This window comes from Lycorma delicatula, chromosome 1 (assembly GCF_047948215.1).
Source record: "Lycorma delicatula isolate Av1 chromosome 1, ASM4794821v1, whole genome shotgun sequence".
NCBI classification, from domain to species: domain Eukaryota; kingdom Metazoa; phylum Arthropoda; class Insecta; order Hemiptera; family Fulgoridae; genus Lycorma; species Lycorma delicatula.
In genome coordinates, this window is record NC_134455.1 from 345,589,191 (window position 1) to 345,609,331 (window position 20,141).

Below are 20,141 nucleotides of genomic sequence, written 5' to 3' on the forward strand. Positions count from 1 at the left end.
ATTCCTTTTAACTTGTAATATCAATTTTTGGTCAAATAATCTTCATTAACATCTTTTGAATTGTGTATTTATTTTTTGTGTTTAGTTTCTTCATGTTTTTATCTTAATGTTATTTGATGTATTTATAATTTAAATAATATCATATCTTTGTATTTTTTAATAATTAATTGTACATTCTGTGTTTTTTTTTTATCAAGGTTTTTACCTTGGTTTCCCTTGATTCATTCAGGGAGATGTTGGGGGGCGCAGTTCCTTTTTTTATCTTTGTAGTAACATCTACCTGTTCCGGTGTGATCTGTATAATGTATTATTATGTAATAATCAGAATAAAAGACTTTTTTTATGTATTTTATATTGCTTCTAAAGATCTATGTTAACTCACAGTGTGATGTTCTTTTTGATAGGATATTCAGTAAGTGTGCCAAAATTGATGTTCTTTCTGAAGTACTTGAAAAAATTTTAATTAATTTCATTACGAACAAATTTTTATATTGATAATATTGAAAAATGAGTAAGCTGCTTTTTTTTAATTAAAAAAAAAAAACAATTATTTGCAGATGAATTAAAAATTGTTGTCAACTAAAGTAACTACCAGAATTATACAATGGATAAAATGAAGTTGTAGTGAAATCACAACAACTTGTAAATTGTTAAAAATTATTATGAATGTATAAGAGTTGTTTATACAATTAAAGAAATGTTAATTTTTATTTAGATGTAAGGTGGACTCTATTGTTTGAAGTTAAGATTTAGTATTTCTATGAGAATTTTAAACAAATCCTTCTAGATTAAAAAAAAAAAACTAAATTAGGCTGTTATCGGTGTAATGTTTTAAGTTTAAGCGTATTAAGAAATGTAATATAAAACTCAACTATTGCAACTAATATGATTCAGTTGAGTCTAGAACTTGACAAATCTATACCTACAGAATGTAGCATTTTACATAGTTATTTTGAAAGTAGAATAGTAATGTTGACAGCAATTAGTACAGTCGACACAGTTAAATAAGTCAGTGTCTGGGATTCACAAAATAGGTCTCTCTTTTTCAGTACAACCTCTGGAGATGTACTCCTTAACAGTCAAGACATTGCTGCCTTTTCCCAGGTATACTTACTATCATAATGTAGAATGAGTATAATCTCGTGATTGAGTGTGTGTTCCTGTGTTGATTGTGTAAATTCTGAATCTCTTGACGAAGTATATTTTTAAAAGGCTTTCAGTGTCAGGGAGGGTGTGAATGAAAACCTGAGCTATCAAAAACTTCTTTTATAAAAGTCTGCTAGTGTAAGATCCAGTGAATGGGAGAACTATTGAATATCACCAAACCAAGATATAGGTGACCTGGTAAATAAAACACATAGAATTTCATTGATAGGGTTGTGGACAGTCCTACTAAAACCATATTTTCTCCATCTTCCAGTTGTAATGTCTTAACTCAGATAGATAAAAAGTTTCCTATGTTATAATGTTCGGCGACCATTCAGGTACCTTATCACCCTTGAAAAAGTAATTCTTGTGCTGAAATGAAACACGCACACACAATGAACTTAGGACTGTGTAGTGGTTGCTTGTAGAAATGGTTTGGATTTGTAGGTGCTGAGTATGGTAGTATTTGTTTGTTACAGAGCCGATGAGTGAGAAAATTGCTACATCATTCATGATGAGCACTTCTCGAGGTCACCTTGCATACATCTGCACCATCTGTTGGCAAAAATGGAAATGCAAATTTTTACACCATCTATTGGCAACAATGGAAATGCAATTTTTGTGTGCATCAGTTAATTTCTGAATAATTTGCAGTTTATACAAATGAAAATCATAGCATAAACTTCATCATAGATTTCTGTCTGGCAAATTCAAGTTTTGGAAATACTGCTTCACTGATTGATATAAATTCCTCTACAAAGCTATTCCCACCTGCTTGATTTTTTAACCAGATTTTTTGACTGGATGGTGTTTTGACAAGTATGGATGTCATATCCTGTACATATCCAGTCTCATCTTTTTGATGCACCCTTATTTTCGTTAGTCAGTTGTTTTTCATGATAGTGCAGCCTTATGTGTCTGATCATCACAAATTACAATTGTACCGGCATAGTTCTTTCAAGTCCCAGAATTGTTTAAGAACCTTGGAGCAGGATAACCAACATACCTTGGTGTAATACAACAAAAAGGAATTATTGGTGCTTAATTCATTTAAGAAAGCAGAGAACTGTCACTGATTTAAACCTCAAAATTTTATGAAATTAATGATTTTTTTTCATACGTGTTAACAAACACATGCTCCATGTTCATTACCTTTGCACATAGTACTCTTAATGTATAATGCGATGCGTATGTTGAATTCGGAATCCATCATAAATTTCACTTTGTTTTTTGCAGAAATGCAATGAAACAATGAAATGCAATGAATGGTTTTTTCCAGTCATCGAAGGAGCTCTATCTTTTTTTTTTTCCCCTACTCTCCCCGACCGGATATCCATTTAAGTATACTCAGTCGGGGAGAGTGTCCTTTTACTCTAAGGGAGCGTCCCCCGCCCACTGGTTGTACACCCGTCACGGCAGGTTAGCTCCCCCGGTCTCGGATCTTTAATTTTATTTTATTCGCCTGCCTCTAATCCCCTGCCTTGGAGACGGGGTATGGCTACGCCACCTCCCATCCCCTCAGCAGGGAACCGGGTCTTGGTCATTATGCCTTTGCCTCTAATCAGCGGTACCGCCCCCACTAAGCGCCGAGGCACCCGCAGGAGCGGCACCGCCAACTGGGACTCTGTCTTTTATTTGTCCCACACTTCTCAGGAACCCGCACACCACGGCGTACGGGCCCTCCACGGAGGGACTGTCCTCCCTACCCTAATTTCACAAACCCCTTCTTCTGTCCTCTTCTTCCTTGGTGCGTAAGATTTCCCCGGCAAACCTACGGAACCAATCCCAGTTATCGTCACTATAGACCATCCAATTTAAGAAGTTTTCAGGTGTAAGTCCGTTGTCTGAAATTTCTCTTCTATTTGGAGCCCATCTTGGGCATACAAACACAGTGTGTTCCGCATCATCAGTCTCTGGGCAGTACACACAGTGTGGGGTAGGTCTTTTTCCAATTCCAAACAGATAATGGCCGAACGAGCCATGCCCCGTCAACAGTTGTGTCGTATAAAAATCTACATTACCTATTCTATTACTAGTCCACATATTTATGTTGGGGATTAGTCGCCTGGTCCAATCCCCAACTCTAGAGTGTGTCCATGTATCCTGCCACTCTTGATCAATTAGCCGTTCAACCTCATCTTTGGACATACCCCTATATCTAAATGTTCTTCCTTTAATTTGTAAATCAATGGGTAGAACCTTCGTTAATATACACAACGCGTCGTATGACACTGTTCTGTATCCCGCGGCTACACGCAGTAAAGCAAGCCTGTGTACTCTTTTTAATTTTGTTTTGTTTCTCTGAATATTCATTGTATCTCCCCATATCGGGGCCGCATATAAAATTGCTGACGTGGTAGCCGCAGTTATCAGTCTCCTTATTACCATTTTTGGTGTACCATGGTTCTGGAAAAGAGTCCTCAATGCCTTAATCAAAGGAGTGACCTTCTTACAAATCATCTCTACGTGTTTGCTAAATCTTAGGCTTTTATCCAAAAGAACCCCTAAATACTTTGCTTCTTTGACCTCCTTAATTCTCTCTCCTCTAATGTTTATATTGAGGTTTCTAATAGGTCTTCTACCTGAAAACACCAAACAACAGGATTTGTTAGGGGATATCTGTAGCATGCTTCCTACCAGCCATTCATCAATTATTCGTAACGCCTGATTTGCTTTACCCTCTAGGTTATTAACTTCTCTGTCTTCTACTAGGATAGCAATGTCATCAGCATATCCAACAACAAAAACCCCCTCGGGATAATCCAATCTAAAAATTTTGTCATAAAAAATATTCCACAGTATAGGCCCAAGGACTGATCCTTGTGGAACTCCTCCAACTATCTCAAATGTGGATTTTCCTTCTAACGTTTTAACCTCAATAAATCTATGGTAAAGGTATTGATTAATCTGGTTGACTAGATAATCACTTATATTCATGGCTTGTAATGCTGCGATAATGGCTTTCCAAGGAACAGATCCAAAAGCATTTTTTATATCCAACATTATAATAAGTGGGATTTTCCTAGTTCTCCACGTGCTGTTGCTACTATTTAATGCCCAGGTCTTAACTTTGTCGATCGCGTTTATCGTAGACCGGCCTTTTCTAAAACCATATTGCTCCTCATGTAAACAATCTTTTTCCTCGATTTCTTCTCTGAGTCGGGTTTCTAGTAATCTTTCGACTACCTTACCCATGTTATTTATTAGTGTGATTGGTCTGTATCCTACTTGTTCTTGATTTGGTCCTATTTTAGGAATGAAAACAGTTCTGGCTTCTTTCCAACTATTGGGGAAGTTACGGTTTTGTAAGCCATAACTTGCAACATCCACTAATTCCCAGGGTATGATCCTGGCAAGGTCTTTAATGATGGCGGCAGGTATGCCATCCGGTCCTGGACTTTTTTTATTTTTTAATTTCATGATGGATTCCAAAACCTCCTTTTGAGTGAACCTGCCAGCCTGACACTCAATTACCTCTATTGAGATCCTCTATTCTGGGAAATAGCAATTTAACCTGTCGTGCCGACATTTCAGCACTCAATGTCGGCACGTATCTTCCCAGGCGTTTGGTCACTATCCTAAATGCCTTTCCCCAGGGATCTACGTTAAGCTCTTCACACAACTCCAGCCATTTCTTTTTTTTAGCTTGTTTGATAAGGAAGTTGAGTATTTTCCTAGCTTGTCTGTATTGCTCTATCGCAAGACGACCTTCTTCTTCCGTTCTATTTCTAGCGCGTAATCTCTGAGCTGCTCTTTTGTATCGTTGCATGATTCTTCTCTGCTCTTCTATCTCTGCAGACCACCAATAATTCGGGTGATATTTATTGTTACTCGGCGGTATTTTAGCTATCTCCTCTTTAATTATATCCTGGAACGCCTCAGGAGTTATTTGTGGACAATTTTCGATTCTGTTTGCTGCGTTGTTGGTAACGCGGTGAATCTGTTGTTCTGCCATTCTACTGAAGATGTTTAACTGTCTTCTTCCTGGTGGGTACTCTCTAAGGGTGACTAAAATGGCCCTATGGTCACTAGCAGTTTCTTCGTTAAGGACCTCAAAGTCGATTGAGTCAGTACGGATCCTACTGTCGATTATAACCAAATCAATTATCGAATTATGTCCTCTTGCGCTATAAGTGGCGGTCCTGTCGTTAACACAATTCGTGCCATTAGCCTCAAGCAGTTCCTCTAGTATTCTTCCTCTAATATTCGTGTAGGCCGCATCAGCTAGCGCTGTCTTACAATTGAAATCGCCTAGGACAAGCGTTCTCTTACAGGAGCGCGTCATGACTTGCTGTAAGTCAAAAAGTCTATTTTTAAAGGCTTCCGTAGTACAATTAGGATTAATGTAAATTCCTATTATTATTATATTGCTTAACTCTACGGCTACCATACCATCACCCCTATGATACAGGTTGTAGTCCACATTGCCAGCAATCCTCCTGATGGCCACATCCCCATTCCTGTCAGTCATCCATTGTCCCCTGGCCGCCAAGTACACATTTGGTTCCGTGGCCACCAAGAAGTGTGGCATCGTACCTTGTTGCAATCTCCTCAGACAGATCACAAGACAAGCGACTTCTATTATTATTAATTAGGATCACTCTATTCATGACTTTTATCACAACTCGTACTGCCAGTCCTGTGCAACGTACTATTACATTCCAGGCATCGTGTTGCCTCCTTACAGTCTCTGATTTCATGGCCAGGTTTCCCACAGTTAAAGCATAGGTCCGAGCGGTCTGGACCTCGACATTCTCTTCTACTATGCCCGGTACCCCAGCAGCGGTAACACCTCTTGATTTCTGTCTGGCAACACACCCATCCTACTCTTAGCCTTGATGCAATAAGTTTTACTGCATTCTTTTGTGTGGTAACCACCGTTCATTGTGTTTCCATACGCTTCCCTGAGAGATGTAATCTGAAAACTTTCCCCCTTACCCAATACTTTTTCTACTGCCTCCTTGACCTCACATTCCTTGGTGTCGCACAGCATATCCTTTACATGAACCACCATTCTGCGGTCCCCCTTTGTTCTAATATTAACTTGTAGGTCCTCTGCTCTATTTTTTAGTAGGGAGGAAAATTCCCCCGCTTTCTGCGATCCATTTATTCTGACTTCAAGCTACTGATCTCTACCCTTCTTGATAGACAATATTTCACCAGCTTCCTCCGCTTTGACCTTCTCTTTCATTGTCTTCAGGAGGTCAGCATAAGATTTTCCCGGAGCCTTAACTATCACGGTTTTACTTTCTATAACCGGTGGGGTTCCCCTTCTCGCTGAAGCAGACCTGGACCTCGCTCTTCCGTGATCTCCCAGATTAGGGAGTATCATTCTAGGTAGTGTCTTACTTTTCCTCATAAAGTATATAACAATTTTTCTAACCAGAATACCCGACGGGCCAGTGGGCACGATGAAAACCGCTGACTCAGGCCTTACCACCACTCTTCGAAGAGCTTTTATGATGTGAGAGGCCGTAGCCTTCTCACCCTCGCTGGAGTTGTAAATCACCACATATTTTGTAGCATTAGTAGTAATTTTCTCTTCCTCAAGGATCCTAGATTCTTGTAACACCATTGCTCCCGGTGTAGTCCCAGCATACTGGCTGTTCGGCCTCAGTCCATTCAAGTCAACGAAGATGCAGTTATCATCTCCCGGTTTCAAAGTATTTTCTTGGGTGAGTCGATTCATCACCCAAGTTGACCATCGAGTGGGCAGTCTTTCTATTAACTGTTTGTCTGATAAATCAACGTCCAATATATCCGACATCTCATTCCTATGATAGCCCTCAGTTTGTGTACCCTGGGAATTCGTGTCAGGTGCTTCCTCACTTATCCTTTGTAGTTCCTTGTAAATCTCTGTAAGTTCTCTCTCATGGGCCTTTATCGCTGTGGCACTTGCCTTGCCGGTCAAATGTCTTAGTTGCAACAGTGCATTTCCCAATCTACAGGTGACGTCTTTTAGATTAGGAGGGGCCTCCTCTTCTTCGGACGATCCCGCTCTTGCTCTCTTGGCACCTCTATCCTCTATTGTCTTCCATTTGGCCTTGTCTTGGCTGAGTGTTGTGGTCTCCATGTCTTCTGTACCCTCAGTAACGCTTTCCCTCCTTCCAGAACTTCCCCGCGAGTGCCCAGCCACTTGGGAGGCTGTATCTTCCACGGGAAGTGAGCTACGTCTCCTCATTGTATGGATTCAGAATCAGGGGACGATTCCGAATCCAACAACACCCCACACGGGCAGGTGCCCCCCAAAATAATTTTGGGGTCGGGGGGGAAGTAAAATGTATCTGTCGAAATCTAAGGTCCAAAAATTTGGGGTTGGGTCAAAGGGTAGGCAATATTTGGGTTCGGAAAGAAGTTAAGGAATATTTCTTCTATTGTATAAACTGTAGGAGATATAGAGGAAAAGGAATTGCCCGTATAAAGTGCTTCCAAACACTTAGAAAAATTCTGACAGTATACTATAAAGTTTGTGAAAATTCTCCAAGTCCTTGTTTACTAGCTTGCCAATGACGCAACGAGCAAGACAAAGCTTGTCGTTCTACTTATAAAATTTTCACTGTATATAAGCTAATATATGTAGACTTAAAACACTAAAAAAACTTATTTAGAATGTTTTTTAACTCACTCTACAAGTATGAATTGACTTGTTATTACTCTTATCAGCAATTCCACTACACTACGGTCCTTCGCTGTTATCCAAAAATTCTACAGCACTGTAAAATCACTTCACTATTCTCAAAACTTTGTTTTTTAAGAAAAAAGTCTAATAACTTAATTAATCCGTGACCAAAACTCAAAATATTTCACACATATGTCCGTTAACCATACCACTAAAGATTCCAATGTCCAAATCCAATAAAATATCCAAAAATACCAGTCAAAAAGCATAAAAACGCAGAGCTAAGAACACACGTCTGTACTCAGTGCTGTCCAGAACTCAACTCGATCCTTGGAGCAGGATAACCAACATACCTTGGTGTAATACAACAAAAAGGAATTATTGGTGCTTAATTCATTTAAGAAAGCAGAGAACTGTCACTGATTTAAACCTCAAAATTTTATGAAATTAATGATTTTTTTCATAGGTGTTAACAAACACATGCTCCATGTTCATTACCTTTGCACATAGTACTCTTAATGTATAATGCGATGCGTATGTTGAATTCGGAATCCATCATAAATTTCACTTTGTTTTTTGCAGAAATGCAATGAAACCATTGTTTTTTCCAGTCATCGAAGGAGCTCTATCTGTAGCTACAGAAGTTAATTTTGACAGATGTAGAGTATATTTTTTGCAGAAGTTCAAAAACACAATTAAATATATATCTTGTTCTGAAATAAGTGTTATGCATCGGTACTAAGTCTATCAATTTCCCAAAAAATGTTGAAATCCATGTCGCAAGCATGAAGAAACAGCTTATTGAGCTCTCATGTCTGTACTCTCGTCACAGGCAATAGAAAAAGCTTTGAATCTAGTTGATTTTGCTTTGATCTTCATACTTAAATTGTCAGCCAAATCAGTTACTCTTTCCACAGATGGATTTCAAAACAAAGTAATTGCTTGAAAAGCCTTCACATTTCCAGGACAAACAATTTCTGTGGCTTTAATTAGTCATTCCTTGATGAAATCACCATCAGTAAAAGGTTTTAAGTGTTTAGCTATCAACTCCGACAAGATGTAACTTGTATGCACTGCCGCTTCACTTTCTTCTGTTTTTTTGTTTTTTTTTTAATAAACACTGTTTTTTTTTCAGTCCCTGCTTGAGCCCTTTCAACCCTCATAATTATTATATATTGATTTTTGTTGTTCATATTAACTACTAATGTTATATAATTTTGGTACACTAATGGCATTATTTTACATTAAACAGATTATTTTATTATTCACTTCACAGCAAAAAACCCCAATCCCTACTTTTCTTGGAAATTTTGATGTTCATTAGCAATTTTTCATTTATTTTTACTACCATTTGGTTTCAATAGAGACATGCTAAATACAAAGGCTGAAGTAAATGAATAATTGTAAAAATTGTTTGAAATAATAATATATTTTAATAAATATTAATATTTTTTCTTGAACATTAATGTACTACACAGAATAATTGCACAGATTAATAAGTGTTCTCTGAAAGCAAAATATAACCTGTTTTAGAGATAGAAGAAATAAATCACAATTCTTTTTCTTTTTAGAAATTTTTATGTATAAAAAAAAATAATACATTTAACTGCTAAAAAAAAAATTGTATAGAGTAGATCAGTTCTCTCCTTTAGCCAGTTCCCAAACTATTTCTATTATAAGTTTCATGTAATGCAAGTGAAAAGTACTATATAATATTGGTAGTATATTGGGCTGGACCTCCCATTTTATTCTGTTTTATTTTTTAGTGATTTATTTATGCATATCTTTCATTTTTTGATGATAATTAATTGTAGAATTAATTTATTGTTATTTTTACATGTGAATATTTTAAGTGTTTTTTTAATTTTATATGAATAAAAAAAAATTAAGTCCTCTTATTTTGTTTTGTTTTGTTTTTTATTTGTTTATACTTCAACATCATCAAACAGAAAATAAAATTATGTTAATTTGATTTGGGTTGGTTTGAAATAGGGTGGATAGTTTGTTCTTTTATAAGGCTTCAAACTCGAATGCATATTATTTGCATGCCAACAGTAATAGTGGGAATTGGATGGATTATTGATGCTGCATGTTGAAGTAATATTTTTCATGACTGTGAATTTCAGATATAATATCTAAATGTCTACTGAAATACTGAAGTCATTTGTAAAGAATGGGACTTTCCCATTCCACATAAAATATGCATATATTATACACATATTAGTACACATATTTCCATCACATGGAAATATGATATGCTTTATGTGGTACGTACTTTATGTGGTATGGTTGGCTTTATGTGGTATGTACTTTATGTGGATCAGTTGGAAAGTTCTTGGTCAGTCAAAGAAAACAAGATTTTTCTTACTTTGTTTTTCAACATGATCACCTTGCAATTTGGTACATTTAGACCATTGACTTTCCAACTTTTCAATACCTTCATTACAATGCAGTTACTTCAACTATGCAAAAAAAAAAAACAGTTGTCTGAGCTTTGACCTCATTATTTGAAGTGAATCTTCATTCAGTGAGTCATTTCTTCAGGTTTGGGAAGAGAAGTAATCGTGTTACCAAATTCAGTATCTGAAAGCACTTTGAAGCTTAGCTCTTGGAGTTTTGGAGCAATAACCTGGTGCATTATTGTGGTGAAAGTGTTTTTTTTTCTGGCCAGATGTAGACATTTAGCCCAAATAACATCCTTCAGTCTATCCAATAGTGAAGTGTAATTTTCTCCAGGGATGATCTTTCCTTTTCTCCACGTAGTCTGTAAGCACCACAATATGAGAATGTCAATAAACTGTAGCTGTGTCATTTCCTGCAAAGGGAAGCATTTTTGTTTCCTTTGGTGTACTTTCACCAAGCTTCTGCCTATTGTTTGGACTGTTGTTTGATCTCTGGGAAAAAAATGGTGAATCCATGTTTCATCTACTGCTATGAAACATTGAGGAAACTCAGTACAATCGTGTTAAATGAGTCTAAACATCCTTGAGAAGTGTTCAGTTAAGTGCTTTATTGGTCTACTGTTAACAAATGCAGCACCCATCGAGCCAAAAGTTTTTTCATATCCAAAACATTGTGTAAAATATGGACAGTCTATCCAGTTATTTGTGATGTTAGCACGCTTACATACCTACAGTTGTTCATCTGATAAGGCATTGGGAATTTTTGTGGTGATTTTGTCTACTGTAGTGGTTTTTGAGCATCTTGAACATTGATCATCTTGACTGGATGTACAACCATGTTTAAATTCAGAAACTCTTTTTTACTGTTGAAAGTGAAGAGGAAGAATCCTTTTAAGTGGAATCTTAACTGTTTTTATATGCCTATCAGTTTTAAAGTACTTTAACAGCTCAAACTTCAGTTTTGTTTATTTTTCAGAACATGTCAAAACTTGTTTTCTTTACTCGATCACCATAAGCAAGAAACTAAATTCATGTGTCTGAAACTTTGCACCATTCCATCTGAAGGATCATACTTGACAAATACCATAGTCATTTTGTCATACTTGCGCAATCTGTATGTCAGGCTGAGAACCTTTTGAACAATCCTAATACTGTTCTTTACATGAAAATGAATGTTGATTGTTTTTTTTGTTCTGTGTTGATTTTAAATTTTGATTTATTTTATACAGATTGATGGTGTGTTCTATTCATATTATGAGTTAAGAAAGATTAAACCACCTTTTCTGTATGAGCTAGAACCTTTGTTAAATTCATGTCTATTCAGAGGTCAAGAACATGAACAGTCTGATATTGAAACATTACAGAAATTGTACTCTACTGATGATCTATTAAATATTTGTCAGGCCAGTCCTGCAGAACTTGAAGAAGGATTAAGGTCTATTGGAGCTTGTTGCATTGATGGTGAGTTCTAAAATTACTAATTTAATTGAAATTAAATTTTTATTGTTTATTTTTAAATTTTATATTGTTATTTATAATTAAAACAAAATTCAGGCAAAGTTCTGGCATCAGACATGCTAAGATCTGAAACACTAATAAGTGGCATATTTTTTGGTAAATATCTTATTCTTATTTTTCGTATTTAACCAATAAATCACATTTTCATAAGTCATATCTGTATCATATTTATAGTTTTCTATTTTCAGTAGCTATATTTCTTTAAAAAAGAACTCATTGAAAAATAAACAGAAAACAATTGAACAAATGAAATTTGCTTAATAAATAATGTATGAATGTAAGAAGAGTCCCTCATCACTTGGCTTAATTTATAAATAATAGTTTATTGGCAAATACTTCTGTAATAATTTATAGAAGGTGTTGAAAATGATATCTTCATCATCATCATTTGAAATGTGGTCTTCCTTTTGATAAAAAAAAGAAAGGAAAAAATGTAGAATGGATGAAAAGGTAAGTCTTGAACATTGATGTCAAGATATGACTAATTTAATTGAATGAAAGAACTTTTAATTGCTATCGAAAAATGGAGAGCTTTTTGTACTTGGATAACCAAAGAATGAATACATATTGTATGTCTAAGAAAGGAAATTTATATGAGGTTAATTAAGAGGAAAATATACATGGTGTGTTATATATACATGAATATAAAAAAGTTAAAATTTGTGTAATTAAACTTTATTAGTATATTTACAACTTTACATAGGCTTGTCCCCTTTAAAGTAGTATCTGTTGCTGGCAACACACTGCTCCCAATGTTTCTTCTATTTTATAAACATTACTGGAATGTGTTTTTGGAGATGGTGTGCAGTTGTTGTATCATATTTCTCTTCATCACATTTATGGTTTGAAAATGATTTCCTTTCAAGGAAAGTTTAAAAAAACAAGACATGGTCTTGATGCTGGCACTAAATTTGGAGTGTAGGATGGGTGAAATACAAGTGTTTCTCATATTTTGCCAAATTGTGGTGGATAAGAAGTGATGCTTAAGCTGGTACATCCAAGACAGGGTTTCCCACTCCTCAGGCCTCTTCTGGATTCAGTATCTCAAATGCTGTAAAGCTTGCATTTAGAACTCCTTGCTTAATGTCTGAACACAAGGAATGAATTTATATTGGATCAAGCCTTTCCAAAAAAAAAAAAACACTTCACCATCATGTTTCATCAACTCATGTAGACATCTACTATGACATTGGTCTTGGTTTCCAAATCGTGGCCATAAACTACAGTTTTGTTATGTTTTTCAAAAAAAAAAAATTATATCGATGTGGTGTTAAAATGATTGGTTTGAACATCAGTTAGCAAATGAGGCATTAATTTTGTGGCAATGCGAAGTGTATCCAAGTTTTTCTGTTAAAATTGTGTGTTGTGATCCTATGCTAATGTCCATTCCCTCAGCAATCTGTTGGAGGGCAATCTTCATGAATTGTGTCAATGTTATCATTTGTTGACATGGAGCGTCATCCATGTCTGTGATCTTCCATCTGTTAATATTCTTTTCTCTTTTAAGTGATTGAATCGCATGTAACACAACAGTCTTCTCGTAGTTTTATTTCCCAAATGCTTGTTGAAGCATTTTAGATGTCTTTGTGAAAGTTTTACAGAGTTTGTGTTGGGTAAAGTTAACAAAAAACACAGCTCGTATTTGCCAAAAGAAATTGAACTTTAATGAGAAAGAAAACAACTGAACTTATGTTAAATCATAACCTTAAAAACTAAAAAGAAATTATGAAAATAACATTATTTAATGATACATAAGAATATCAACTGAAATCAGCATATGAACAATGATATTAAATGAGAAAATACATGAATATACATTTTTAAATACACATTTTGACAATATGCAATTTTAACAAAGCCTGAAAACAAGAGAACATAAATTACCTTATTTTTAATTATAAATTTAGAAAACATAACATCAATAAACATAGTATGTCTGAAAAACTATTGCATTGCTGACAAATGCAGTAATATTGAAAATTAGGAATGAACAAATGTCATTAACTTAGAAAAATCAATTACAATAATTTCAGTATAAAAAAGAGTTAATTACAATAATCAAATTGAAATAAGTAATAATATGTAAATAGAGTTCATTTTGGTAAATAAGGATTCTTGAAAATATAAAATTGCAAAGTCCTAAAACATAATTGCACATCAGGAATAAATTGTTTTAGGTTAATTTTAGAGCAGTATTATGAACACAGTTCATGAATAGAAATGGATTAATCTCGTCGATTAACAAGATACAAGATTAAATTGTAAAGTTAATTATCATAACTATGAAATTGAAATTAATAAAGCACGTAAAATAGGTTGCAGCTGAACAATGACACAACCTTATGTAAGTAACCTGTCGTGACTGTACTTAAGTGAGTAAATGGTTTTGTGAACTACACTTGAAAGTGAAAATGCATAAGGTACAATGAACTAAATGTTCCACAAATATTAATGATAAAATAACTGTTTAACGTAATAAATAATGAAAATTGAACTTGCCTGTAGCACACAAATATTAGCAAGAAACGAACACGTGAAGAAAGGTAAATAAATACATACAGTAATTCCTGGGCGTAGTCTGCCGTGGTGTATCAGGAATGCAGGGGTGAGACGTGGTGTAGAGTTAGACTAATACGTAGTATCTCAGATATGTAGCAACGAGTTTGGAGATTCTGCATCGAGGAAAATGTAATCTGCCGTTCGAGAAGATTCAGCGTCGATAGAAATGACAGTTTGTAGTAATTGAAGCACTTTCAGGAAAAACGTAATATAGTGAATTTGAAGAATAACTTAAAGAAACGAGGCTGGACGAACATAGAAAACTGTGAAATCACAAAAAACTGTCAAGTAGAACTAGAAAATATTTTAACAGAGAAATACCGCAATGTTTATAAGTGCGAAGACGACGAAAGTATTAACATTAAGCAAGAGAAAGAACGGCAAGCTGGTCCCCGGCCGGGGACCAGCCTATTCGTCCAAAATAACATGAAATACTGAACTGGAATGAACAAAGCTGGCGTAGTGAGAAGAGGGGAAAAAAGAAGGCAATGGACAGAGGAGTGTGTGTGTGTGTGTGTGTGTGTGTGTTGACAACACGAGCTAGTGTGCTGGTATTGGTAAGACAAAGAAATTAGCATAGACGGGAAGTTTGGGTAAGAAAGAACATATCAAAAATTAATATTATAAGCAAACAGACCATTAAAAGAGTTACGTAAGACAGATAAAAATTGTTAAATATGAACGAGCAGAGGAAATGACGTAGTCGCAGACAAAGAAATGTATATTTCTAGGAACTTGACAATATTGAAATTGGTTGAGAATAAAAAAACACTAAGCCTAATATATACATTAAGATTAAACAGCAATGAAATAATGCGTGATAGAAATAAGCTAACACCAATACGATGATACAATAGTCAGACAAGCTGGAGCCTGAGAGAAATTGATTTCGAAAGTAAATCCAAATAACCTATTTAAAAATACACGTAGATAAGCCTTACAAAAATGCAAAATAAATTACCAAGCCTGTAAACTACAAGACTCGACCATAACCTTGAATTCATCGGAAATATCGCAACTTTACGCAATTGGCGTAAACAGTTTGAAGCAAAATATAATGTAAACAGATTCTTGAAGATGTTTAATTTTCATTTTGTTAAAAATCTGATCAGATATTAGTACGCATGTTTACTTTAAATACTGTAGTTGAAAAGTAACAATGGTAACATGACACATCAAATAATATTATTGTACTGAAAATTGTCACTGGTTATTGGAATATGCTCCGTGGATGGTATTACGTACCATGTTATCACCCTTTTTAAAAATCGTATAAATCAAACTTGTCCTACATTCATCAGGTATCCTTTTTTTTCTCCATGTTATCAATAAATTTATAAACGTTCCATTTTAATCTATCACTTTCATATTTAATTAACTCACTCACCACACATCCTCTGTAGGAATTTTATAATTTTTAATCCTGATATTACATTTTCAAATTTGTCTCTGGTAGGGTCCAGTGCAACCATATCATTGCATAACCTGCTGTTACTGTCCTCACCCAACTCAAATCCATATATTCCACCTTTCTCTTTTGTTTTGGTTGCTTATTGCAATACGGCTGTTATTAAGTTGTTCCTCCACATCAACCTTCTCCTTCCCAGTCAAAACCTCCTCAAAGTACTCAGTCCATCTCTCTAGAACTCCATCATCAATAATCTGTCCATCTTTGTCCTTACAGCCCTTCCTCGTTGGCTCATATCCCTTTCTAAACAAATCCCCCTCCTTATAAAATCTTCATCATGGATTTCTACCACATAGTGCTCCCAGTTCTTTCACTTTCTCATCATCGCCTCATACTTCTAGCACCTCAGTATCGACTATTCTCTTCTCAATTCATTGTATTTATTCTGAGCATTTCTTGCATCTCTTTGTATCATCCTTGCCTAGCCTCATCTCTCTCCTTCACCACCGCCTCACATTCCCCATCATTCACCACTCATCACTTCTTCATGCTGTCCTCACTCCTATGGTTTCCTGAGCCACCCTTTCCAAAACTCCCATTGTATTCCTCCACTGACTTTCCACATTCTTTCCATGAGAGGTCCAACCTCTCATGTTACCTGTTTCTATCCTTCTCAACCTTCAACATATCCACATCCCATTTGCATCTCTTCATCCCCCTTTCCTTATGTATATTTGCCAGCCTTGATCTAATTGTGGCTCTAACCAAGAAATGATCAGAATTGCTATTTGGTCCTCTCACCGCACAGACATCTAAGGTCCCTGATGCGTGTTTAGCCGTGACTAAGACATGGTCAGTCTAATTTACCATATCCGATCCTGGGACTTTCTAAGTTCCTAGGTGTATCCTATTATGTTCGTCAAATTGCATCAATAAGATACCATTATTATTTAACTCCTCATGCAGAGAATATTGACCCACAACAGACCTTACCGATGGATCTCTCCCTACTTTAACAAATATGTCCCACAGTATCACCACCATATTATACTTTTGAATCCTGTTCACCTTCCTGCCAATACATCATAGAAACCCTTCTTTTCCTGCTTCTTATCCTCCTCTATAGGAGCATACATAGACATTATAGTGACATTTCTAAATTTACCTCTCAGCCTAATTATACACAACTTTTCTAACACTGGCTTGAAACTTAACTGCCTTTTCATTTCTTTATTGATAAAGAAACCGATCCCACCATAACCTGTCCTATCAACCCTTCTGCATACAATATAGAGAAATCCGTTTTATCAGTTTGTTTGCACCATCTGATCTCCTGCAGTTCCACCACATCCATCCTACAATGAATCAGCTCCGACAAACATCGTTCTCACTTTCCATGTTGCCAGTATTCAGTCTACATTCTCACCTTTTTTCTGTAATCCCTCATTCATATTCCATATAATTGTCTGCAAGTCCTACTCATTCTAGGCTTGTTTCCTGGTTTTGCAACAGTAAATTCTTTACATGGCTGGGGAGTTAGTCTGACATAAGACTAACTCCCCCCAACCAGGAGGACCAGGGGTTTGGAGTTCCATTCTCCTCGAGGTTTGGTTCCATTACAGCTCACAGAACATATCCTACCCTGGATTTTATTCAGGTTTACTCCCTAGGCTCTTCTACCCTCTCTGTCATGGGAATTTCTTCCCCGTCTGCCTTCTGAACATTTGGCCAGTCTGTACCTTGTACCCTAGGCAGAGGCCATATAACAGGGTGCTACAATCTGGAACCAGATTGACCCTGGTTTTTTTTTTAACAAGATTGATACTCCTTCTGCTCAATCCCCATCATTCCTTCCCCGTACAACGAGGCCCCTGGCTTGTGACTGGCAATACTAAAAAACATTGTTGGCAGAGTTAGTAAAGTAAATATGGTTTAATTAAAATAAATACTGTATTTGAAGTGAATAAACTTTTCTATACTTGAAAGGAAATACTTTCTATTTAAGTATTTTCATGTAGCATTTCAGTATTTATGTGTAGTTTCCCATATTTACTATTATTTATTACAGTAATTACTCTACTCACTGGCACGGTGACCATATGTCCCAAAAAATTTCAACAAGAAAGTTGAAGCACAGTTTAATTTTATGTGTTACCATATTAAGCTGTTTGTTAATAAAAAATGAATGCAACATTCATTTTTTTTAAATCAACTTTTTTTTTACTGATGGATACTACTGAGAGAGTCGTCCTCCTGTGGCTTGACATTAATTTTGACTGAAGAAAAATGGATTGCCATAATCAGTAGGTGTAATTATCGAGTGAACTTAATTATTAAGTGTGCTTAATGATTATAATTGCTTTCTTATATAAAGATCTATAATATATACAGCCAATATGATTTTGCATCTTTTGATAGTAAATACTATCAAAAAATGCAAAAAACAAAAAAGTTTAAATTTACAAGTAGCTAAGTATTAACTGAAAAATAGACATACTTTACTCTGTATTAGATTTTTATATAAAGAAAAGAAGTATAATTTTTGTTAATGAGATATATTTTATTTTTTAAAGGTTACTGGAGGTTATTGGACTTTGATTATCACTTGAGAGTGTTTTCTCAGTTACTGAATTTAGTGGATTCAAATTCATGGCCTCTAGATGGAATTCCTGAAACGGAGACTATTGAAGCATTGGTTGACATATTCCCCAGTGTTATTGTACAGCATATATTTAATCAGTATGCAACACCAACCTATGAGAGAAATGATGAAGGTATGTTTACCAGTTTTTTAATTTAGTTTTTATTGATCACAAACTAAATAAAACTACTGTTTTAAGTAACTCTGTGTGTGACTGATGTTTAATGCTCAGTGCTCATATTTTAGAACTGCAGATGCATTATGTTTATGTGAACAAGTGGCAGTATCCTGAAGTGTATCTCTGGTAGTATAACAACCTATAATTTTGATCCAGTCTGGAGTTCTTTCCCTGCTTCTGCAACATATCTCATGATTTGTTCCTTTTGCTCCTGATTTTACCTTAAGTAATTGAAATTTTGGAAGTGTAAATAATCTAATCTTTTTTTCTATTGTAGTATTTTTATTTTAATAATAATTAGAAAGAGATTTTTCAGTGGCTGAGGTTTCATCTTATAATATTGTAAATTGATTTTCAGGCAATTTCATTTTTTGTGTTGGCCAACTATGGACTGCATTTAAGATATCTTATTCCACTGTTTTATCTGCATTTTGGACATTATAATTTTCAGTCTTTCATGATGTTCTTCCGTGATGATTTTTCTTTCTTTTAGTTTTCTGGAAGTCAACATTATAAATCTTTTTCCTAAATAAGTCGCCACTTTCTAAAATGTCATCAGAGGAATAAATAATTCTTTTAGGGGTCAATCCATTTGAAGTGATCCAAGGGGGTTGCTTGATCAATTCATAAAAAATTGAAACTACACACCTGTTTCCTACATGTCTCAGGACCTTAAACTATTTATTTTTTTATTTTTTATTTAAGCAGTTTACCTGTGTTGGCCATTTTCTTTATGGCATCCACACCCATTTTTGTAATTGTAAGGGTTTATGGAAAAAATCATAACTAAAAATCTATTGGTTCTGGAAGGATGAAACAAAGAGCAATTTAATCATGTTTTTTTTAAGATAAAAGATTGATCAAGTGGTTTATTTATCTATCTCTTTTCTTTCTATGAGAAAGAAAACTTTACCAATAAAGTTGAACATGAAAAACATTGAAATTTCACTTTTGGAATTTTTTTTCAACAGATGGATGGCATACATAGTTTGAATATGTAGGTATATGTTAGTTTTACAATAAATAATAATGGTGATATACTTACCCTTAAACATTTATGAACTTTTTAAAACTAATCTTTTTTTTTTAAAATTCAGATTTTGGCTTCAAACAGCTCTGATGGGGCTGGTGGTAAAAATACCAAATTTGCACAACTTACTTATAAAAAAGTTTCTTGTGTATTGTACTAATAAAAATGTTATAACCTCCCAAAAATCATGAAAAATATGTAAAAAGCGATATCATTTTGACTTGCTAAATAAGTGCTCCAAGGAGGTTTCTTGTTTTCTTGGCACTTTAATATTTTTATACATACTATAGTTAAATTAGACTTGTTTGAACCATTCAACTGCAGTATTAACGTTATAATAGACACTTGAAGTCATTTTCAGTCATCAGGAAACTTTATGTTGTAACATACTCATTTATGCTTGTTGCATTATTTAGTTTTGCAGTTACAGACTGGTTAGTCTGATATTAGTCAGTGACCTGTTCACATCTTTACCGACTGTCTCAAATTTCATCCTGTGTTTGGAAGTGTTTATTAAATAAATAAATTTTACTTAATAATATTATATTTTTTAATTTTAAAATCAGTTAAATTTTTACATTATTTTCAAGTAATTTCAATAAAACAATGGAAGAACAATGTTCCACAGGAATTTGTGTGA

At 35.0% G+C, this 20,141-nt stretch overlaps 1 protein-coding gene across 2 annotated transcripts in view; it reads left to right on the forward strand.

Moving 5' to 3' along the window:
• The window catches only part of LOC142334437 (sister chromatid cohesion protein DCC1), a 54,419-nt gene that overhangs the window by 11,371 nt on the left and 22,907 nt on the right, over window positions 1-20,141 (forward strand). The window contains exons 3-5 of one of the 2 annotated variants that reach the window (XM_075382425.1): window positions 1,050-1,104; window positions 11,397-11,628; window positions 18,226-18,426. In XM_075382425.1, the coding sequence (XP_075238540.1) occupies window positions 1,050-1,104; window positions 11,397-11,628; window positions 18,226-18,426 (488 nt within the window). The remainder of the gene's footprint in view (window positions 1-1,049; window positions 1,105-11,396; window positions 11,629-18,225; window positions 18,427-20,141) is intronic. The other variant, XM_075382424.1, reaches the window with a different exon arrangement.